General features: G+C 48.7%; 1 protein-coding gene across 2 annotated transcripts in view; it reads right to left on the bottom strand.

Annotated features, from left to right (window-relative positions):
- Positions 1-2,607: 2,607 nt before the first annotated feature.
- The window catches only part of RAB40C (RAB40C, member RAS oncogene family), a 35,341-nt gene continuing 18,127 nt past the window's right edge, over positions 2,608-19,821 (bottom strand). Inside the window, exons 2-6 of one of the 2 annotated variants that reach the window (XM_050905985.1) lie at positions 17,500-17,560; positions 15,227-15,287; positions 5,476-5,553; positions 4,829-5,051; positions 2,608-3,167 (exon numbers count right to left, since the gene is read on the bottom strand). In XM_050905985.1, the coding sequence (XP_050761942.1) occupies positions 2,887-3,167; positions 4,829-5,051; positions 5,476-5,553; positions 15,227-15,287; positions 17,500-17,560 (704 nt within the window). In that variant the 3' untranslated portion in view covers positions 2,608-2,886. The remainder of the gene's footprint in view (positions 3,168-4,828; positions 5,052-5,475; positions 5,554-15,226; positions 15,288-17,499; positions 17,561-19,821) is intronic. The other variant, XM_050905986.1, reaches the window with a different exon arrangement.

The following is a 19,821-nucleotide window of genomic DNA, read 5'->3' as shown; positions in this document are numbered from 1 at the left end:
AACAAAAAAAGACTTTAATTTATACAAAACAAAACCATGTATAATCAGTTGAACAACATTGACTGTACAAAGGAATAAAAAAATAAAAGGATAGTCCAAAAAAACAACTCAGGAATGGTACAAGTGTTGGAGAGCAGCTACAGACTAGTGTTGACATCAGATGCAAGAATCTTTTCCTTTTAAGTTAAAAAAAAAAAAAAAAAAAGTTTTTTTGCTGAGCAATCGCTCCAGGTAAATCTTTCATCCTCACTACAGACGGGATCCATTGAGACCTTACAGGGTGGGAAATTAAAAAATAAAAGTCAATCAATCGCAGGGAAAAAGGCGTGGGGAGGCGTCACACGTGGCAAAGCCAAACCAAGCAGAGGTACATCAAGTTTTTCTAGACATGCAGCAGCTTTGTGATTTCAGGAAGGAAACCTTCGTCCCTCTTCACCCCACGCACCGGTGCCCGGGAGCAGCCCGGCGAAGGGGCCCCGCGGTGCCGGGATGCTGTTTTCCAGGAGAAGTCGCCTTTTGCGGTGCCGATCACCTGTTGGCCGTATATCCCCGGGCTGCTGAGCCAGCGATTGTCTTCTGCTGTGTGTTAAGTGATGGGAAACAGGTGCCAGCCATCCCAGACAGGTTCTCGAAATCCCCCGGCCTTCGCGCCACCGCGCCGAGCTCGGCTCCGGCTTTGCTCTTGAGCCAAACCACCACTACAAAGGATTCTTCTCCCCCCTCCATCTGCCTGGGGTTTAATTCTCTCCTCGCTCATTTGAGCTGGGCAATAAAGCACGCTAGAGGCGAGCCAAGAGACCTACCCTTGTATTGTATTTTGTTCTGCAGAGCGGGGAAGGGGAAGGCTCCTTCACCTCCCAGGTCGGCTCAGAAGCAAGGGGAAGGAGATGTTCCCCGTGGAGGGATGCGCCCCCGCGCGCTGCCTGAACAAAGCGGGTCCGTCAGCCGCGCAGGAGCCGCTGCGGCTTCATTCTGCCCATGCAATGCAACAAGCTGCTCTCGGGAGGGGAGAAGAGCAAGCCCAGGCCTTGAGGAGTTGCTAACACCAGGAGGAAGATGGCAGCACTGTACCGGCTGGTCTGCTCGCTGAGGAGGAGACCGGCCCAGCACAAGGAAAAGCAGTTCACTTTTGACCACGCTACTCACAACCTACACGTCCTGGCCGCCTACAAGAATCTGTCGACATAGCTTAGTCCCACTGCCAAGCCCCGCTTAGCTTTTGCAATAAGGGCTAGGCGTTATTTCTAAGTTTCCAGGTGAATTTCCAGCACGGATCAGCCACGGGACGAAGCCAGGGAAGCACATGCCCTTGCTTGACAGAAGATCTTCTCCCACAGCACGTGCACATCTCAAGCTCTTGCCGCTGAGCACGCATGCCCCTCTCAAATCCAGGGGCGGGCCTACAGAGCAAAGCAGTTTGCTTTCCCAATTCCTTGGCGCTGCCACGAGAGCCAAGCGCATTTGCCACGATGGGACTTGGGGTCCGCTGTTTCCCCACAGAAACCTCTTTTACCTTCCCAGTCCCTGGCTCCTTCACGCTCCAGTGGGAAAAGCTGCTTCTGTCCTTTCCCCACTTTCATCCAGGAGGAGCCGCAGCAACGCTAGCTCAGGCAGAACGTCTTTGGAAAAGCAAAGCAAGAAGCAGCAGCCAGGATTCGGGGGCTGTCGCACGGGGCGGTGTCAGGGATGGAGGGCTCTGGAAGCGACGGCCGAGGTTTTGCAGCAATAAAGGACAAAATTCAGCGTTTTTCCTCTGCTTTAGGCGCGATGCTTCTCCCCTCTGCTCCTCAGTCCCCCCTCAGCCGCGCATCAGAAGGTGCAAAGCGAGCAAGGCATCAGTCTGACCTCAGAGCTGCCTCTTCGTCCTGCCTGCCGAAAACAAATCCCCGAGACCCCGGCCCCTCCGCTCTGCCCCTCGATCCACTTACGTCCCATCCTGCCTTCAGCACTCACAAGTTTTAGGGAATGATCGGAATAAAGCAGCTTGGGGTACATTACACACAAATCGTTCTTTCCTTCTGCATATGTAGTATTTAAAAAAACCCAGCACAAGCCCAGGTGGCGATTGAAAGTCTCTTAAAGCATTTGTACATTTTCATCAGAAAATCCTCCACTTCTGCCCCTTTGCCGACACTGGGAAAGTTAATCCAGTGCTTGTATTTACATGGCTGCATAAAATTTTCCCTGACTGCTTCTTAAAAAAAAACCTTAAAAAACAAGTGATATATATATATATATGTATAATATTTACATAAATAAATGGAGAAGGCAAGCAGACTGCTTCCTTCCCCTTTCTAATTGGCCAACTCCTGCCTTTTTTTTTGTTGTTGTTTTTTTTTTTTGGCAACAGCAGGTTAACATCCGGGTGAAAATAACATCCCGGTGAAAACTGTCATTAGTCCCCTGTCCCCGTTTCTTTTTGTTCTACATCCAACGATCACTATTGCACCAGCAATCTGTTCAGGAGTCCAAGAGTTAAAGTTGCAGCACAGACTCTCCTTGCCTACTCCCTTAAGCCTCTCAATCTTCCATTAAATCCACTTCTCCATTGAGACTGGATGAGCTTTTTTTTTTCCCCCCCCCTTCCCCCCTCCCCAACCCGGCAGCTGCTGAATTTTCCACCCCAGGCCGAGAGGCAAAGCCCAAAGCATTCTTGGAGGGTCACTTGGCAGAGTCCTCTCCCCGCCAGCGCTGCGAGATCCAGCCGGCACCACGCTTCCTATGCGAAGCCAAAACGTGAGCACATTCCTAACGCTTGTGCGTGCCATCGGAAAAGCAACCGCGGCCCATCCGAAAGGATCCAGTCGAAAAGGGTTAAGTGTGCAAACAGCTGTACATCGGTGGGTGGGTGTGGATACGTTAGAAGCTCACGGCGCGTCCATCCTGCTAAGAGATCTTGCAGTTGTTGCGTGAGCAGTTCTGTGGGGGGCTCTGGGGCGGACGAATTGATTTGGATCTCTTCAAGCTGTTACCTTTGCTGCTGCTCCCACCCCCGCTGCTGGCCAAGGAATACGACCGGCCGTGCATCATCACTGCGTTCATCCCGTTGGCCATCGAGAAGGATTTCAGGTGACTCTTGATGGTGACGGGCAACGGCAGCTTGTCGATGAGGTGGACTGGGGTGCAGGAAACAATGGCTCGGCAGCACAGGTCCTGTAAGCTGAACACTGGTGGGACAAAAGACCAGACAGTCACGGGCCAAGAGATTTCAAGGGCTGCCTTCTCCCCACAACTATGCCTTATGCTGCGCAGTTCCTGCTCCTTTGGGGAGAGACGCTAATGGTGATTGCATAGGAGCCTTGAACAGGGAGCAGTTAGGACAAAATGCTTGGGAAACCCCAGGTAAGCGCTGCCGTTGGAGGTTAGAGCTTTGCGAGACACCAGCTTTGGTGTTAGCACAGGGCTTAGACACTGCCACCCCTCCTCTCTGCACAGTGCCCGGGGCAGGCAGTGACTTGCTCACATTCCTGCCAGACACTTGGCTTCCCAGGCCATCGTTTGGCAACCTGAAGGACATGCCCAGGGAAGGAGGCAACAGGGTCAGCAAGCCCCGAAGCAGGACAGTCTCACTTGGGACCTGCTCGGGGAGCAGCAGGCACGGAGCCGGCTCTCTGCAGAGCACCTGCAGCAACAGAGAGCCCACCAAGCCAGAAGAAGACTCTGCCCTTTCAGGCTTCCCAGCCTCCTCTTCGCTCAGCGTACATCATGTGAGCCTGCTTCGGGAAGTCTACTTGGAGGGGATTTCCCAGCAAGCAGCCACACGAGGGCACGCTTTCACCTCCAGCCTGCCACGAAAGCCACGCTGCTATCTATTCCCAAGCAGGCAGCGCCTATTCCCAAGCAGGCAGCGCCTATTCCCAAGCAGGCAGCGCCTATTCCCAAGCAGGCAGCGCCTATTCCCAAGCAGGCAGCGCCTATTCCCAAGCAGGCAGCCAGCAGTTACAAGTCCTGCCTCTGGAAGAGGTTCAGGAGAGGTCTGCGAATGCAGCCCAGTTCCTGCTCGCCAACCCTCTGCTAGTGGGACAGTGGCATGGCAGCCAGGTCGGGAGCAGGAACCCAGGCAGACAATTTGGTGACTGGGGCTGGCAAACAGGATTTTCCCTCCCTCGTGAGCAGGAGCTGAGGATCCATATGAAGGCAGGTCACCCCAGGAGTGCAAATCTCCTGCTGCTCAGACTGCCAGTGGGGCACACTGCTACCTTCAGCCAGGAACGTGGGACCTAAAGACTATTTTGCTTCAAATGCAACAGGCTGAGACGTAACGCGGAGTCTGCTCGTGGTTTGCCACACTGCAGCACATGCGCCTGGACGTATGGAACACCCCAGCCCACTGCTGCACGCCGACAGCAGCGATGTGATTTAGTCCCTTTCCGCTCCTTGGGCTCACTCTGCTTCCACGTCCCTCCGAAACAGGAGACACAGGCTCAGGCAAGGGTAAGGACAGAGGTGCCTACGCTTGGATTCATCCCACACAGCCATTTGATTGAACTACTTTCAAGTTGTGAGCTTAATTGCCCTCAGCCTCATCCAGAATAAGCAGAGAGGTGTAGGATGCCCCAGAGCAATTCAGATCCTAGACATGCTGAACTGCCCTCCGGAGCTGCCCATCCCTCACCGCTGCCTGCCGGGTTCCTGCGCTAGCACAGGCAGCTTGTTGTGGCTCAGCTCCAGCTCGTCTGACCCGAGGCATTTCTCCATGTCAGGTGCTTTCAGATCCCACAGTTACTAATAAACACACCTCCCACCTAAGCAGTCAGTCCTATCCCTCCGTTTCAGGCCAGCCAGCTCTCATGCCTTCCCCACACGGAGCACCTTCCTCACCACTGACCTCTGTTGGGTCTCCAGATCTTCTCCATGCCGTGCCGCATGAGGACGATACGGGACAACTCCGTGAAGGACTCTATGACGTTGAAGTTGCACAGGGGGCTGACCTCAAAAAACGTCATGCAGTTCTTCTCCGCGTAAGCCCGGGCCTGCTCCGTCGGCACCTGCCGCTTGAAGGCAAGGTGAAGCCTGTTTCCCACCAGGATCCGAGGGACGCCTGGGGCATGCTTAAAAAAGGAAAGAAGTGGAGAAATCATGGCTTGTCCTCTGTTAAGGGCAGCCTACGCCCAGTATTCTGCTTCGCTGCAATAGCACTGAAGGGCAAAGAAGTAGAAACTGCCCTGTGACCGAGAAGGACTGCCAAGCAGTACTACTACGTGATGACGAAGACTAATTATCCCCTCCACAGTCCGTTTTAGAGGGAACCTTCCTATCTTTCTTGACCATTCCCAAGCCCTTTCCTACTACTCCAGATTTATACAGAGGTGGTGGGAAGACACTTATCCCCTTGCTTTGCTTATTAGCGGACTGCCATCGTTTCCTCTCCATAGTAGAGCCATTCTTGTCCCCGTATCAGAGGTGGCACCTCAAGTGATACCTCCCCAAATCTTTTGCTATAGATCACTGCATGTGTTCTTCTGTTCAACTTACCTCATCTATTTCCTTTATCCATCGGTCTATCCCATCGAAGGACCAGCGATTAGTGATGTCGTACACCAAGAGAATTCCCTGGTGGAAGAAAATCAGGAGCAATCAGGAAGTTTCATAGTAGGCAAAATGAAAGGGAGACACACCTGAAAGACCACCTCCATCTGCAGAAACCAAAAGCCTAAGGGACAGAACATTGCTCCAGCTTTACTATTTGCTTGCTTGCTAGGGCAAAAATTGAGACAACAGGTCTGTACTAACTCAGTCCCAGACTATTACGGAAGGTTTTACTCCTGTTTTGGCTTGAACATCCCCCCAAATCATTTCCAAAGCAGCAGTCGCTACAAAGGAGGAGGAACTGCCTCGGTGACTGTGTATCTGGAGGAGCAAACCACACCCTCCTCCTGTCACAAATCTCATACAAACTCACTGGGGCAGAAACAGGTTTTTTTGTCTTTTCCCCTTATGCAGAACAGCTGCATTCAGTGACAGGATGGTAGCAGAACATGACAAAGTTAATAAAGCACACCCATCTTCAGCATGTTTGCCCTCTCCAGAACCTGTCTCATTCTGTCGTCGCTTTTCTGGCAAGGAAAAAGTTGAGCGATGCCAATAAGCAACACAGCATCTCTGCAGGGCTGAGATCTCACGACCAGGATCCACGCCGGGCTTTGCTGAAGGCAGGCGGTGTTTCTAATTGTCGCTGCCGCGCTGGCAGAGAACGAACATAGGACAGCGATGCTGGCAAACCCCAGAGGGTCAGATCAAAGGTCTTGCTGTAGGACCTTCCCCCCCGACCCTTTCTTCTGGAAAGAGGTCCCTACAGCATCCTCAGGCCCACATCCATCTTCCCTGAACACCACCCACATCCACGACTCACTTCCCAGTCACCTCTCGAGGTGCAGCACAATGATGCTGGCAACCAGGACAGGCACAACTCCTGGCAGGGAAGTTTGTGCCTGCAGCCGTGACGAGATGGAGCAGCACCTCGGAAAGTCTCCACCCTCACCCTGAGCCCGGCTAGCAGGACTCAGGACCATGACCAGACTGCTGGCCACCACTCAGGTCCGCAGCAACTCCTACCAAGTGAGCTTTTCTTGAATCAAAGTATTTCTGAGGACAGACACAAGGAAAATAGGCTATGCACAGCCCTGCAGGCACACAAGTCAACGCATCAGGAGCTGCCTCTCAGTACCGGCTGGGCACATACAGCATTTAGAGAATTGTCTTAAGCAGCAGCCTTTCTGCAACTCTCCCGTTATTCTTCTGACTTCTTGTCACTCTCTTCTTTGCAATCAAGGACATTTCAAGTGACAACAGGCACTTCAAGATTACTTCGCAGAATCACAGTTGAAGATGCCCTGAAATGGGAACTACGGAGGAACAGATGATCTCGCACTGCGAGAGGAGGCAGCCCAGCTGGGAACGCAGCGCCGGATGAAAGGTAACCCAGCAGCAATAAGACTAAGCTAAGGGCAAAACAAACCAGCCTGAGCTAGACTCCAGGATAACAGATCATTTAGCAGCAAGCTCAGCAGAACCAGTCTTCTCTGAATCAGGGGTATCCTCCAGGAACAGCCATCCCTACGGCCAAGTCCCCAGCACTAGCAAAAAAGATCTTAAGTTGGCAAAGGAAAGTCTCAGCTGGCAGCCTAGTCCTCCCTAGGAGATGCCTAGATACAGCACAGTGAAGGAGTGAGCTGACAAACCGCCTAGCATCTGTCCTGGTACCAGTCAGAGACCATCAAGCACCCTCACGTACCAGCGGAGTTGCTCCTTTATTCGCTGAAATGGAAGATCCACTACACAGATGGGAAATGCAAACTACCCAGCCCTCCTGAACCACAGCTTTACAATATTTGCTGCTGCCAAAGCCTGTGATGAACTGGGGGAAGCCTGTACCGACGCCATGTATGTGATATACCTCAAGTTTATGAAAAAATAATCATCAGCATGAGATCTGGAGCACATGGGAATGATAAACGCCAGGGCACGTGAGCCACAAAGGCACTTGAATCCTCATCATAAAGTCATGTCTTGAACTGGCACTTGAAGCATTCCCCCCACTTGGAAAAGCAGCCTTTCTCTGAGTAAGCTGGGTGTGCCTCGACGTTGTTTGCCTTTCTCTCACAGCTCTTTCAGAATAAGCAGGTCTCACAAAGCCTGCCCAATTTCATCATTTTTACAAGTCTTGGTTAGAACAATTCTGATTCTTGAGCTTTATCCCCAACCTCATTGCACAGCTCTTCCACCCCGGCAGTCGCTCTCCAGGCGAAGCTTGCTTTTTCTGTCCTTGCTGGCCCTCCAACGTCTGTGCATCTGTGTTTCTACCATTTGCAGAAAGGCTCAAATGTACAAAAAAAAGAAGGGGAGAGGGTACAAAAGGCAAGTCTTGCGTGGTGGGTTGGCTTTCATGTTTGATAGCCTAACATAAAGAGCGAGCCCTTCAAAGTCTGGGTTTGAGGTTGTTCTGAGGGACCTGACGATGAGTTTTCATCATTGCCGAAGTATTTGTAGGGTGGGGGGGAACAGATGCATCTTCAGTTCCCTCCAAGGAAAGTCTGGAGCTCATGCCTATAGCCCATAATTTTTGCAGTGTCATTTCTAGAACAGTCAAGAAACTTCATACTCAAAAAGAATTGGAGGTTGTTTTTGTTTTGGAGGAGAAGAGACTCAGTTTCTCCTAGGTTTAGATAGGAGAAAACATGGAAAATCATTATTTTCTTCTTAATTAAAAAATTCCACAAACCCAAAGATACTGCTTTTCAAGAATCCAATCACGAAATACCTACTACCAGGATACATCACATTTTAAGTGCATTTGGGGCGGGGGGGAAGAGACTCTGAGCTCTCTTCTCATTTTTGTTATATTTGTTTTGACTTCTAGCTTCCAAGGCTGTACGTGTGAATGAATGAGAGTCAGGAAATAACAAAGCAAAAAGTTTGATGACCCCCTTCCAAGACAAACTGCCAGCAAGTTAAATGAAGTCTACTTATTTTATTTCTGGATTGACAAGTTCCTTTAGCCAAGAGAAACAGACCCAAGACCTAGTTTGTGAAGACTGCTTCTGCCAGAAATATGCTCTAGGAGGACAGAGTTTTTAAGCTTGCTGGCAGCTACAGCCTGGATCTTCTTTAAATAGGAATAAGGATAAAACATCAGCGAAAACGCAGCCCCAAGTTCTCAGGAGCAGGGTGGAAGGTCAAGACCACGATGTCTAAATGCAAGAGACACCACGCTGTCTGCCAGCTTACCCTCCAAGTCATAACACAGCTCCACGCACACACATTTAGAGTTAAGATTGTCAACGAAAGCTTCCCAAAGGTCAGAAGACACCAACACCAAGTTGTCTAATGCCTTGCTTCTGTCCTCATCCTCCCCAGCACGGGTATTAAGACCAGCTTTACTGTAACTCAGCAGAAGATGGCAGAAGCAGTCTTAAAAACCTCTGGCCAGCTCATGGTGCTGCCAGATAACCTCGTACTTCTTCCAAGTAGCACTGGCATGCTCCAGACACCACGTTTCTAGAGCACACATCCCAAATACACTCTGTCATTACCATTTTCTCCCCTAGAGAGAACAGTACACAGACACGCATACAGACAGGGAGCTGGCTCCATCTCTGCAGACAGTTCCAAGTAAGATCTGTCGCGTTTTTTCAGTTTAAAAAAGTCTCCTTTGGAATAATGTGCAGAGAATTTTAATTTACTCAACTAGACAAATGAACAGTTTCCCATTTGCAGCCTAAATTGTTCTCTAAGTGCCTAGATGGCCGTCAACACCATAATATCTCCATACCTCTCAATTTTTAGTTTCACAAAGCACCTTTGTAAGCATTACGTACCCCAGGTTCCCACAGCATGAAGTGAAAAGCTGCACACTCAGGTTCTCAGATCAAGGGTATTCTGGACCCCTCACCAACCCTCCAACAGCCTTTCTTCCTTTTCTCCTCAACCTGCCTACAGGCTTGTGTGTGAAGTGGAAGATGACTGGACTCATCCCCAGACCTGTCTCGGGTCTTTTCACAATTGATTTTCAAAGTTCATTTCCACCCTGTTTTTGTTCCACGCTACTGGGATTGGCACGACCCTAAGCATACCAGCGACAGAAATTTCCACATGAGTACATCGTGTAGTGAACAAGGAACACGGAGAGATCATCCGTTACTGTATCCAGCAGCACATGTGGACACTTACTCTGCCAAAACACAGACTTATTTTCAGCAGGAGCTTACACAAAGATCTGTCCACATAACCAAGGGGAGGGGGAAAGTACCATCGCTGTCTGCTTGCTGCAGGTTTAGACCAGGCTTATAAGCAATAAGCTTTTAAAGGTGAGAGAGAAACAGCGTGCTCACGCATCAGTGCAAAGCAAACTTCTCCAAAAAGGCTTCTCAGATGCTTTAGGAGCTGGATCTCCAGCCGCTCGCACAAGCACGCAAGAACACTGCTGGGAGGAAGCAAGGGCTCGCACGACTGCCAAAGACCTCAGCTCAGTGCAGGCAGATGACAGGGTGGCCAGGAAAGTGTCACTCGCTGATATTCTCCACCAATGGAAAAAAGCTGTTGCTGAAGAAGCCTGGAAGACCCCCCAGACTGGATTTCTCTGGCCCACAGGACGAAGTAAACCATAAAGATCCAGTGCTGATGGCAACCAGAACACTTTGTCTCTCCTGCCTGCTCTTTCAGAGCTACGTTTGGTCATGGCTTTCCAGCTGGCACCTTGGACCTTGGCTCATGGGCGATGACATCCTGCTGCCAAACCATTTCCCAACAGCGTAACACGTTGCGGGGGTTTATTTATCACTGAGCTTTTGATAAACATTTTGGCAGCAGGTTGGACTCCTCCAGCAGCTGGACAACCCCATCAAAATGACCTGAGGCAGGTAAGGTATTTGCAGCAACCAAGAAAGCCATAAGGTAGAGCAAAGCCTACACCTCAGAGTCTGCTGAGCTGCCAAAAAAGCCACCACCTTCCTGCATACTAAGAAGCCCTGAACAGGATAAACAGCAGCTACTCAAATCACCTGCCTAAGCAGAACTCAACAATATTCATTATTCTGTTAGGTCTGCAGCTTTGCTGGAAGATGGGAGCATTTTTCAATGATTCCTGTAGATGGTCTGAAACTATTCATGAAGGACCTTCTGTATCACACCGTCTGGGAAGAGTTGGCAAGCCGCATTTTCAGAAACAGTTTAAATCACTGGCACATGAGGACATCAGGAATGATACTAGCACTGCTTCTTCCTTGCTAGATCAGAAAGCACCACCACAACTCTCTCTCTCCCCTCCGTGATGACTCTTGGAATAGCTTGCATTTGCTCACAGCAGCCAGAAGAGCCACAGCTGCATGCAACAGTTGAGATCAGTGTGCCAGCTTTGCTGTCGGTATGATGGAGACCTTAAAGCCAAGCAGAAAAAGCCAAAGAGCAGAAGTCCAAGAGCAAAATGAAAGATTTCTGAAGCACCTTTAAGCATCACTAAATACCTTTCACCATACCCTACGCTGTGACAATTAACATAAAAACAACAAGCAACACAACAAGCTCCAGACTCCCCGAGTTTGTTCTGCAGGTCGCAACACTACTGGGTTTCCACCTCTACCCTCCCCTGGCCCTGCAGTCACCATGACGTGGCCTGCACGCTCTCCCTGCCCCACCAGTGTCCAGAGGCCAGTGCTCTGCTATCCCAGACACAATTGCTCCTCTTTTGCCCCAAAGCGAGACCCCGAAGCGATGGGGTCAGGACCTGCTGGCCCAACAGACCCTAAGAGGGAAGGGATGATGAAAGCTTTGATAGGAGAAGGGAAACTCAAACGCCAGGGAAGCAAGAAGAGAAAAGGAGGGGGGTCCCAGGCACACCAGTATACCACAAGCCTCCACCTCGAGCCAAAGAGCTCATTGCATCCCTAATGAGATCAGATCAGCTAGGCAGGGCAGGGAGGGAAAGCAAGACAGATCTGTGACCCTCAAAGCAAATCCCGAGGCAAACGCAGCTGGTCCGCCTTGGCTGAAAGAAGGGACTGGTCCTCATTTGAAGCCAGCTCATCAAGGGCAGCGAAGCTATTTTACTTTAGATGTTTTCAAGAGGAAGAAGTTCCTGCTGAACATGAAAGCCCCATGGCTATGTACCCAGGCAAGTGGTGTGGACTCTAAATTGGGGAAGGCATCGAGGTGCTCAAGAAGAGTCCTTTCACTGGGGAGAGACTAGCCTGGAGTCCAGACCGAGCAATGCATGAGGCTGTGCTGTGGGGGAAAGGAGAACTCCCAAGAAGGTCTGCTCCCTATTAGGGGACTGTTTTTCCACTTTGCAACCTCTCCAGGGTTTACTTCAGAAGATTCAATTCTTATCACTACACACTTGAGAAACAATAAGGTGTGTGTGGGGGGGTGAAAAGTCAGGTGTGCTTCCCTTACTTGAAGGCACTTTTCATACCAAGTATTCTCTTAAGCATTGGCTATTCAGATGATAGACTCACCCTGTTGGCAGTCACCCCTGTAAATGCTGCCAGGTTGCTGAGGCCAGCCTCCTGCTCTCACAGCTAACCTGTCAAAGTCCTCTTTGGAAACTCATTCTTCAAGCTCCCCTTGTGCTCCTTACGGGAAGCTCAGTTCAGAGTCTCAGTCCTGTACTCAGTGAAGAACCTTCTGCTAATTTTCAGCGTGAAGGTGCTCGTGGCCAGTTTATACCAAGCCATTCTTGTATAAATATCACCCTGCACTTTAAACAGAGCTTTTCCTACCCTGGCATCTCTCTTCTCTGCTGTATTTATTCTTCCTGAGCTTTTGGCTTGTTAGGTTAAAAAAGCTGTCTCTCTTGCCTCCAACTGGATTTGCATCAGGCTTCCTACAGCAGAAGTCCTGAAGTCTGATGATACCAAGACAGCAGAGGGAAAAGCAGACAGCTGAAGCAAAGAAGTCAGTACAGCACGCAGCATTAAATACATCTTGAAGAACTAAGAGAACTCGAGAGCATTTTATCTCTTTTCCCCCGAGACCACACTGGGTTAAGTTGTCTTTATGCTAATGCTATGCCAGAAGAAGTTAGCGTCTGCATACTGAAAATAACTGGAGGTGTTGAAGTCCATTCTTGCAGTCACACAGGCATTTGTTATTGAAAACAGTCCTCTTGCTTTGGTTAACCATTAAGAGTTTACATTAAGATACTTCCCTCTTCCACTGAAAGACGTAGTGAGTTATTTAAGAGAGACAATATCTGTGTTCCTGCTAATACAGGAATATTGCTGTATCACCACATGGGAGCCAATCACTTGATGCTGAAAGCAACCCAAGTTTTACGCCAAGCCACCCGGAGAAGACTGTACAAGGACTCCAGTCATTAGTCTTCAGGAGGCACCCGCTTTTCACCGTGCTCATCTCACGGACACTTTCAGAGGGCAGTGGAGATATTTCACTCGGGAACTACCCCTCCTCCTACTGGGCAGGCTTGCTGTTTAGGGCTGTTTTGTTGTTTTTAAGGGTAAGGGTTGACTATTTTGGCAGATCAGGATTAAGGCATCACAACAGTACTTTGGAAAAGGCATTTCTTGCACAAGCAGAATGCAGGCCTTGAGGAAAAGGCGTAAGCTACACCTTGCTGCACAAGTAAGCTCCATACTCCAGCATTCAGCAAGAAAGCACTCACATTAAAGGTCCCTCTGCCTGGCTGATGAGGTTTATTGTGAACGTCTCTCAGACAGACTCCTTGGGAGGGGTAAGCAGATAAGATGGATAAAGCAAGCCTTGCAGATGTTCAAGTGAGAGTTCCTAAAGCAATATTGATCAATACAGCAGAAGGGCAAGACGTTGCCTCCAAAGCAAAGGCGGCCAAGAACTTCATTTTGAGAAAGGAAGATGAAAGCAATCTTCAATCTCAAACTTAGGGTCAGCCAGATACACGACACCTTATGGCACCCAGTGTCAAACGTAGCGTCTGGGAGAAGAGGCTGCAGGAACCCGAAGGACGCACTGTGCAAGTGCCTTACAGCTCCACTGCAGTTTCTAGACAGATGTGTACCTGTCTCGCCATCCAGTTCAAGTATTCTCATCGCTACTTTTTTCACCTTTCCTGTCTGCCCCAGTTCGCTGGATGGCAGCAGCGGCTACGAGTTCTGGCATGTGGGTGCAGGCTCTGCTGGGTGCAGCCTTGTGAAGACACAGCGCTCGCTCCGAGGAGCTCACAGTCTACACGAAGGGGAGAAAGTCTTCTGTACAGCAGTTTGGAAAAGCAGGTCATGCTGCAGACAGGGGTAAAAGCTCTCAAATGATATTTCTGGACACATTAGTTTGGAAGCCTGCCGCTTTCTATTCCCAGTTTGATTTCGGCATCTGACACAGCAAGCTCTCAGAAAAAGACTGACCAAAGCCAAGTTATGTGGTCATGAGAAAACCACAGTGACTGATTCTGTTCATGTATAATTGGTAAGGCAAATTACACGGTCTCAAGTCCACAGGTTATATTAGGATTGGAGCTGTAGATTTTTCTGAAACGTAGTATGGGCAGAGGGAAGCTTAAAGATAAACTCACACACGGGACTGAGCATGCGAACGGGAGATCCCGTACTCTCCCACTGCAGAAGGCACGCTCCAACACTCCTTGCCTGGCACTTCTGCAAGCACCAGGAAATTGGCCTCCGCTTCAAAGGAGCTGCCTCAAAGCATCCACACCACCAGAGATGTGCATAAACAAGAATAAACGAGACACCGGAGGAGGTATCAACAGCACATCCCAGGCGAAGTGCTCTCATGTCTACAGCACAAGTGAATTTGCAAGAAGTCTTCGAGAAAGAGGGCACGATGGATTTTGCCAGTTAGCAAAGCAACAGTCTACAGCTACAAGGAGCAAAAAGCCAAGAGCAATAATGGCAAGAGCTTGAATAAAAGTGGCAAAGTTTCCCAAAGGCTGGGAATCTGCCAGGATGCTGGCACAGTCAGGAGGCTGATATATAGCTTCCGACTCTTAGTGTCTAAGAGAGGAGGAATTTTCTCCAAAGTTTTCCAATTTGGAAACAAAAGGGAAAATACAGTAGTTCATTCAACCTAGGGAGACTTTATCCTGGAGGGACCCTGTCATGTTACTAAAAGGATGACAATAAAACTGTAAGAAAGCACTATTAACCAACAGCAATTTTTCAGAGGACCACAAGATTTTTCTGCTGTTCAGCATCTAGATGCTATTCTGGAGCAGGCTCAAAGGAGAAACTCAAAATGTAACGCTCTGTCTCACGTTTTAAGGAACGTACTTTATGATCCAATTGAGCTGCTCTAGTTTGAAGTCTGCATCAAACATGCAACTAGGAGCCACCCTATTTTTGGAACTGACTTGAAGGCAACACAGACTGGAAGAACTCCATTGGGAAAGCCAGTGTCATATTTAAACAAATCTGACAAACCTCAGGAAGTCCGAGCTCCCACATTAAAGCTAAGGCAGACCTAGAGCTAGAATTGCCCTGTCCTCTATAACCCCATCTTCTCAGCCCTTCTCTAGAAACTAATACCGAATATAGTCTGTAACAGACCTTTTCTGTAGGAGTCTAGGGAAGTCTGTCATTCCCTCCCCTCTCTCCCACCATTTCATAAAAACAGAATACCAGGCAGCAAGACGACATGCAGTGCCTCTTGGCATTTACATAGATCCCGTCCTTCCGATGCTTGACGTGTTCCTCTTCAGAGCTCTTTACTATGGCATGAAAGGTTTTTACAGCCTAAAGGAAAAGCAAGTGTGCCCCATCAAAGCACTGAGAGCAGCACTTACCTGGGCTCCTCTAGAGTAGGATCTGAAAATGGTGCAAAATCTTCCTTGCCCTGATGTGTCCCTGCAACAAAGAAAAGTTACAGCTATGAAATTGGGAGAATTGAATCCCATACTGCGCATCTATTGGACCCAAAAAAAAAAAAAAAAAATCAGTGTTGATCTGGTCAGCTCTTTAGAACACGCGTGGTACCCAAACTGCTCTGCACGGTGTTTTTTGGGAAGAATCGGTGGGTGCATCACCACCTTTGGTTACAGTCAGACACACTCCAGAGGTCCTCGCTGTCATCGTGCTTCCCACGGAGAAGGTACAGACCAAAACCCCGCAGCTTCAGCACTACCTTATGATGTACGAGGATGTAAGTCATTTTACTCCCTTGGGCAAAGGATTTTCTCTCTAGTTTCCTACAGTCCATGGAAGTTCAAAGTCAGAGTGAGACTGTAGACCTCTCCTAGTCATGGAGAACAGCTGACCTATCCTAAAATGCACATAGCCACTCCAGATAGGAGAAATTGTCTCCCACTGTCTAGTTTCACTTGTTTTTCCAAACATGTTTTAACCAAAAATGAAAGGAAGTATCTTTATACCCAGGTCTCTGACAGACCTGGTCGATCATACCCTACAGAGAGCTCAGGAACAGGACTAGGGAGCAGCGTTTCTAGCCCACGGTGACAATAAGGGGCTATTCAGGCACTATCATTTGTCCTGACTGCAACTCTTGATGTGGTATAAATAAGTTTGACTACATTACCAGCACCTCTCGGTGCCTGCGGGAACATCTGGGACAGTAAGCCAGAGCCCAGCACGCTGATTTAACCAGTATATACTGCAATGCATCAGGGTAATCAGAGACACGTTATGATGCTTGTCATACCTATTCACTCGGCCAGGATAAAAAGACACATGAATGATCACTGAGAAGCCTAATGAATCCCTCAGCCCCAGATTTGCACCAGCTATATGAAAAAGGCACTGACCTCAAGTTCAGGACAGTTCTTTCAGATCTAAAGCTTTCAAGGATCATATTATTGGTCCTGGACATCAATCTAACAGTCTGTGCTTACATCTCCTTCTCCCCCAGCAATCAAATATTGGGTTGCATGAAGAAAGTAATGGTAAAAGATGACACTAAGGCATCACAAACCAATGCTCCAGCTTTTCAGGTCCTGTGCTGGTTCTCCAGCTCAAGAATTACAGTATAAAAAGAGGAGGCTTTCAAGAGGAAAGCAGTAACTAACTACACACTTGGGCTGAAATGTTAAAATAGACATCTTACAAGAGAGACAAAAGAATGTAAGTGGCACATATAAACATTCAAGCTAAAAGAGGTAAATTAGCTGCTTCTATTCTTTTGTAAGAAAAATGAGGACATTCAGCTTCAGAGAGCAGGGGTATAATTAAACCATGAAACTACACGCTGCTAGAGTCAGTCACTGAGGCCGAGAATATGGCATTCATTCCTATTTAACAATTCACACAGATTACTAATATTCCTGTACTTGATACAAGCGTTGGTAAAGGGCTATTTAACTTGAAGTTTTAGGGCATGTGTCATTCCCTACTAGATCCAGGTGAAACCCAGAATAGGGGCAGGCTACCTATCCTTCCTCTTTCATCTACAGGATTGCTGTGTCAGCTTCTCAGCAGGTTAAACCTCAGACAAAGCTCAGCCTGAAAGACTCCAGATCTCCTCCGGTGCTGCCAGATAAGGCAGGGGTCACCCCTCCCATGCAGCGTTCTCCCGTCTCCATCCCAGTGTCAGGTCACTCCAGTAAGTCCTGCTCTCCATGGGTTTACCATACTCTGACACTAACTATGAGGTCTATTCACTCCTCTTGTTTTAATTTCTACTCAAGTCATTGAGAAACATCCAGCTTCTGTAGGGACTAAGGGCTTCATACATTTTTTTCTCCTCCTTTCCTACTCTCTTGTCTATATTTCTCATCCTAGGATTTCAGGAAAATCCAGTATTGCTTCCAAAATAGTACTGTTCCCTCAGTGATTGAGAGCTGTATGGGAACATGGTCAGGAATGACAGAGAAAGACTGAAATCAGACTATTCCAGCAAAGAACAGCATGCTGTTTGTGCACTTGATCCGTGGAAAGAGGTCTGGTTTGCTAGAGTAACTTGCTGGTAAGAACAGCTAGCAAGCCTCACCGCACGCCTGGGGATGCTCTGTGCTCTCCACAGCTCGGTACAGCATCCCACTAGCAGCACCACGGCCCCTGCTCACCGGTCCTGCGCTCGCAGCCAAAGTGGCTCAGAAACACTCACCAGAGTTCCAGCTTGACCCTTCTGCCGTCCAACAAGATAGTAGTGGTCTTGTAGTCAATTCCTGAAAGAAAACCAATAAAAAGCTGAGCAAACACTGAGCAGGTCTTCAGAGACAGACAAGAAATCTGCTCTGCCCACCCAGATCTTTCATTTCATGTTTACAGAAAGTGATGTTTTCTCTCCCTTGCTCTATTGTGCGTTTGTGGAGGGCTACAGAGACTTGATAGAAATAGACCTCTGCTTCAAGGCAAAGACTACCTACTTGTGGAGCTCTATTCCTTCTCCCTAAAAACATCGTTAACCCGTAGATTGCTTCTTACTTCTCCATTGTTGGATAAAACCTGTTAGGACTCAAGCTGTAGGAGATTCAGTGGTCTGTAGCATTATCCTAAGTGACAGTGTTAAATTACAGATTTTTGGGGGGTGAGCCAGAGAGATGAACAATTTAGAAGCATCTCTGCTAAGTCAGCCTGCAGAGCCACCATCTCTCAACAAACATCACCGCCTGGAACAATCAAAGGACATTTTGGGAGGCAGGCGATACTGAAAGCCTGTCCAGAGCATGCTGTTTCTTCTTCTGAGCAGCTCTCGGGTGTGTATCATACAGGGTCAGATAAGGCAGAAAGCACTCCCCCTTTATCAAGAGCTGAGAAGGCAGCACGGACAACTACTTTTCATAGAGCTGTAGTACCAGGGCAGCAGCAGACCCTCCAAACCACACCACCAGGCTGCGCTGACAAGCGACTCGTTCGCACAAGGGGTGCCCAACATCTTCAGACACACAAAGGGTTCGTGAAAACGTGGGAGCCTGTCTCACATTCAGACAGACAAGAAGTTTAAAAAGGGGGCAACTCCACTTGCAAGCAACGCGTCCAAACCGAGCCGAACGCACCGCTCCCCATGGCCCCAGGCACAAGAGGGAAGAGGCATGACTGCACCTCCCACCTCCTTCCCCAAAGCCTGGGCTCGGGAACAGCCAAGGGGCATCAGGTGCCCAGGAAAAGCAGCTTCTCCACAAGCTCCAGTTAATAACCTTCAAGTGTATTGAAGTTGCTTAAACAAAGCACCGTGCACCATTACTGCACACCCACTAAAGCATAAACTAATTTACCATCGTCTTTAATAAAGCAGAGTCGCTTCACTCCAATTAGATCAACTTTATTTTTTCCTCTTGCCAACAGATATCAGACTTTGAATCTATATTAAAAACGCACCATTGTGTTACGACCTGTATTTCCCTTCTCCTGCAAGGAGAATACTGCCCCAATAACCAAACAGACAAGTTTGTCAATAAAGCAAATGGATTTTTCTGAGTCATCAGCAGGAGCTCCCTGTTAGCGAAAAACAAATTAGATTTCAGCCTTCACAGGGTGCTATAAAAAGCAATAAAGATAATTATCTTAAATTCCAACTATTTCCAGTGCTTTATCACAGAAAATAGACAGTTTACATTTTATCTTCCTCCAGAGACAAGTGAATGATCTGTATTTATTTTCAGGCGGATATAAATCTCCCTCGTCCCCAGGGATGGCGAGCAGTAGTGGGAGCAAGCCTGCTCTGCAGCCAGGAGGGAGCATCCAGATGTCTCCCCCCCAGGTTCCTGAACCAGGATCATCCCCCGGCACAGGCTGACGGGTCCTTAGGGAAGGGGCTAATTCAGCGCACTGCCCTGTTTCAGATGCAAAATCCCCAGAGACTCTGCTCCAAGCAGAACTGCCCCATTTCTCTTTAGGCACAAGAGCTCCCTGCAAGCAGTAAGTCCTCAGCATCCTCCGTGCCGGCAGCCCAGGCACACGGATGGAGCAGTTGCACAAAACCACCAAGGAGGGGGAATAGAGACAGTTTTCACAGCACAAAGGCCACGTGCTTCCAAAACTGCCACTGTCGAAGTGAAACTAATTGCTTGACTATCAGCTTTTGAAAGGGAGAGAGGTTCAGCTTGACTGGAAAGAAAAGAAAACTCGTTAATAGAAACACCAAACACACAAACCCAGAAATGCCTTTGTTAGGCTCCACGCTCACAAACTGCCCAGCCTACATCCCCAACATGGGGAACATGGGTTCCCTGTCGCAAATATACATGACTCAGTCACCAGAGCAATGCTTTAAATACCCTTTCTCTCCGTGCCCATCTGAAACTACACCACATACTTTAAACCAGAGCAACGCCGGTCTTTGGGCAGAACAATATGGCCATGACCAAAGCGAGTAACCAGCAGAAAACAGCACTGGAAAACTTCCTGAGCTCCTGCTGCAACTGCTCCTCGCTTCAAAGATGCTCAGGAAAAATAAATAGGCAAAGTAGAAGTTCTTCATGTCCTT

The sequence above is a fragment of the Gymnogyps californianus genome, chromosome 15, assembly GCF_018139145.2.
Source record: "Gymnogyps californianus isolate 813 chromosome 15, ASM1813914v2, whole genome shotgun sequence".
NCBI lineage: Eukaryota > Metazoa > Chordata > Aves > Accipitriformes > Cathartidae > Gymnogyps > Gymnogyps californianus.
The sequence above is the reverse complement of the archived record's forward strand: the minus strand, read 5'-3'. Positions and strand labels throughout refer to the sequence as shown.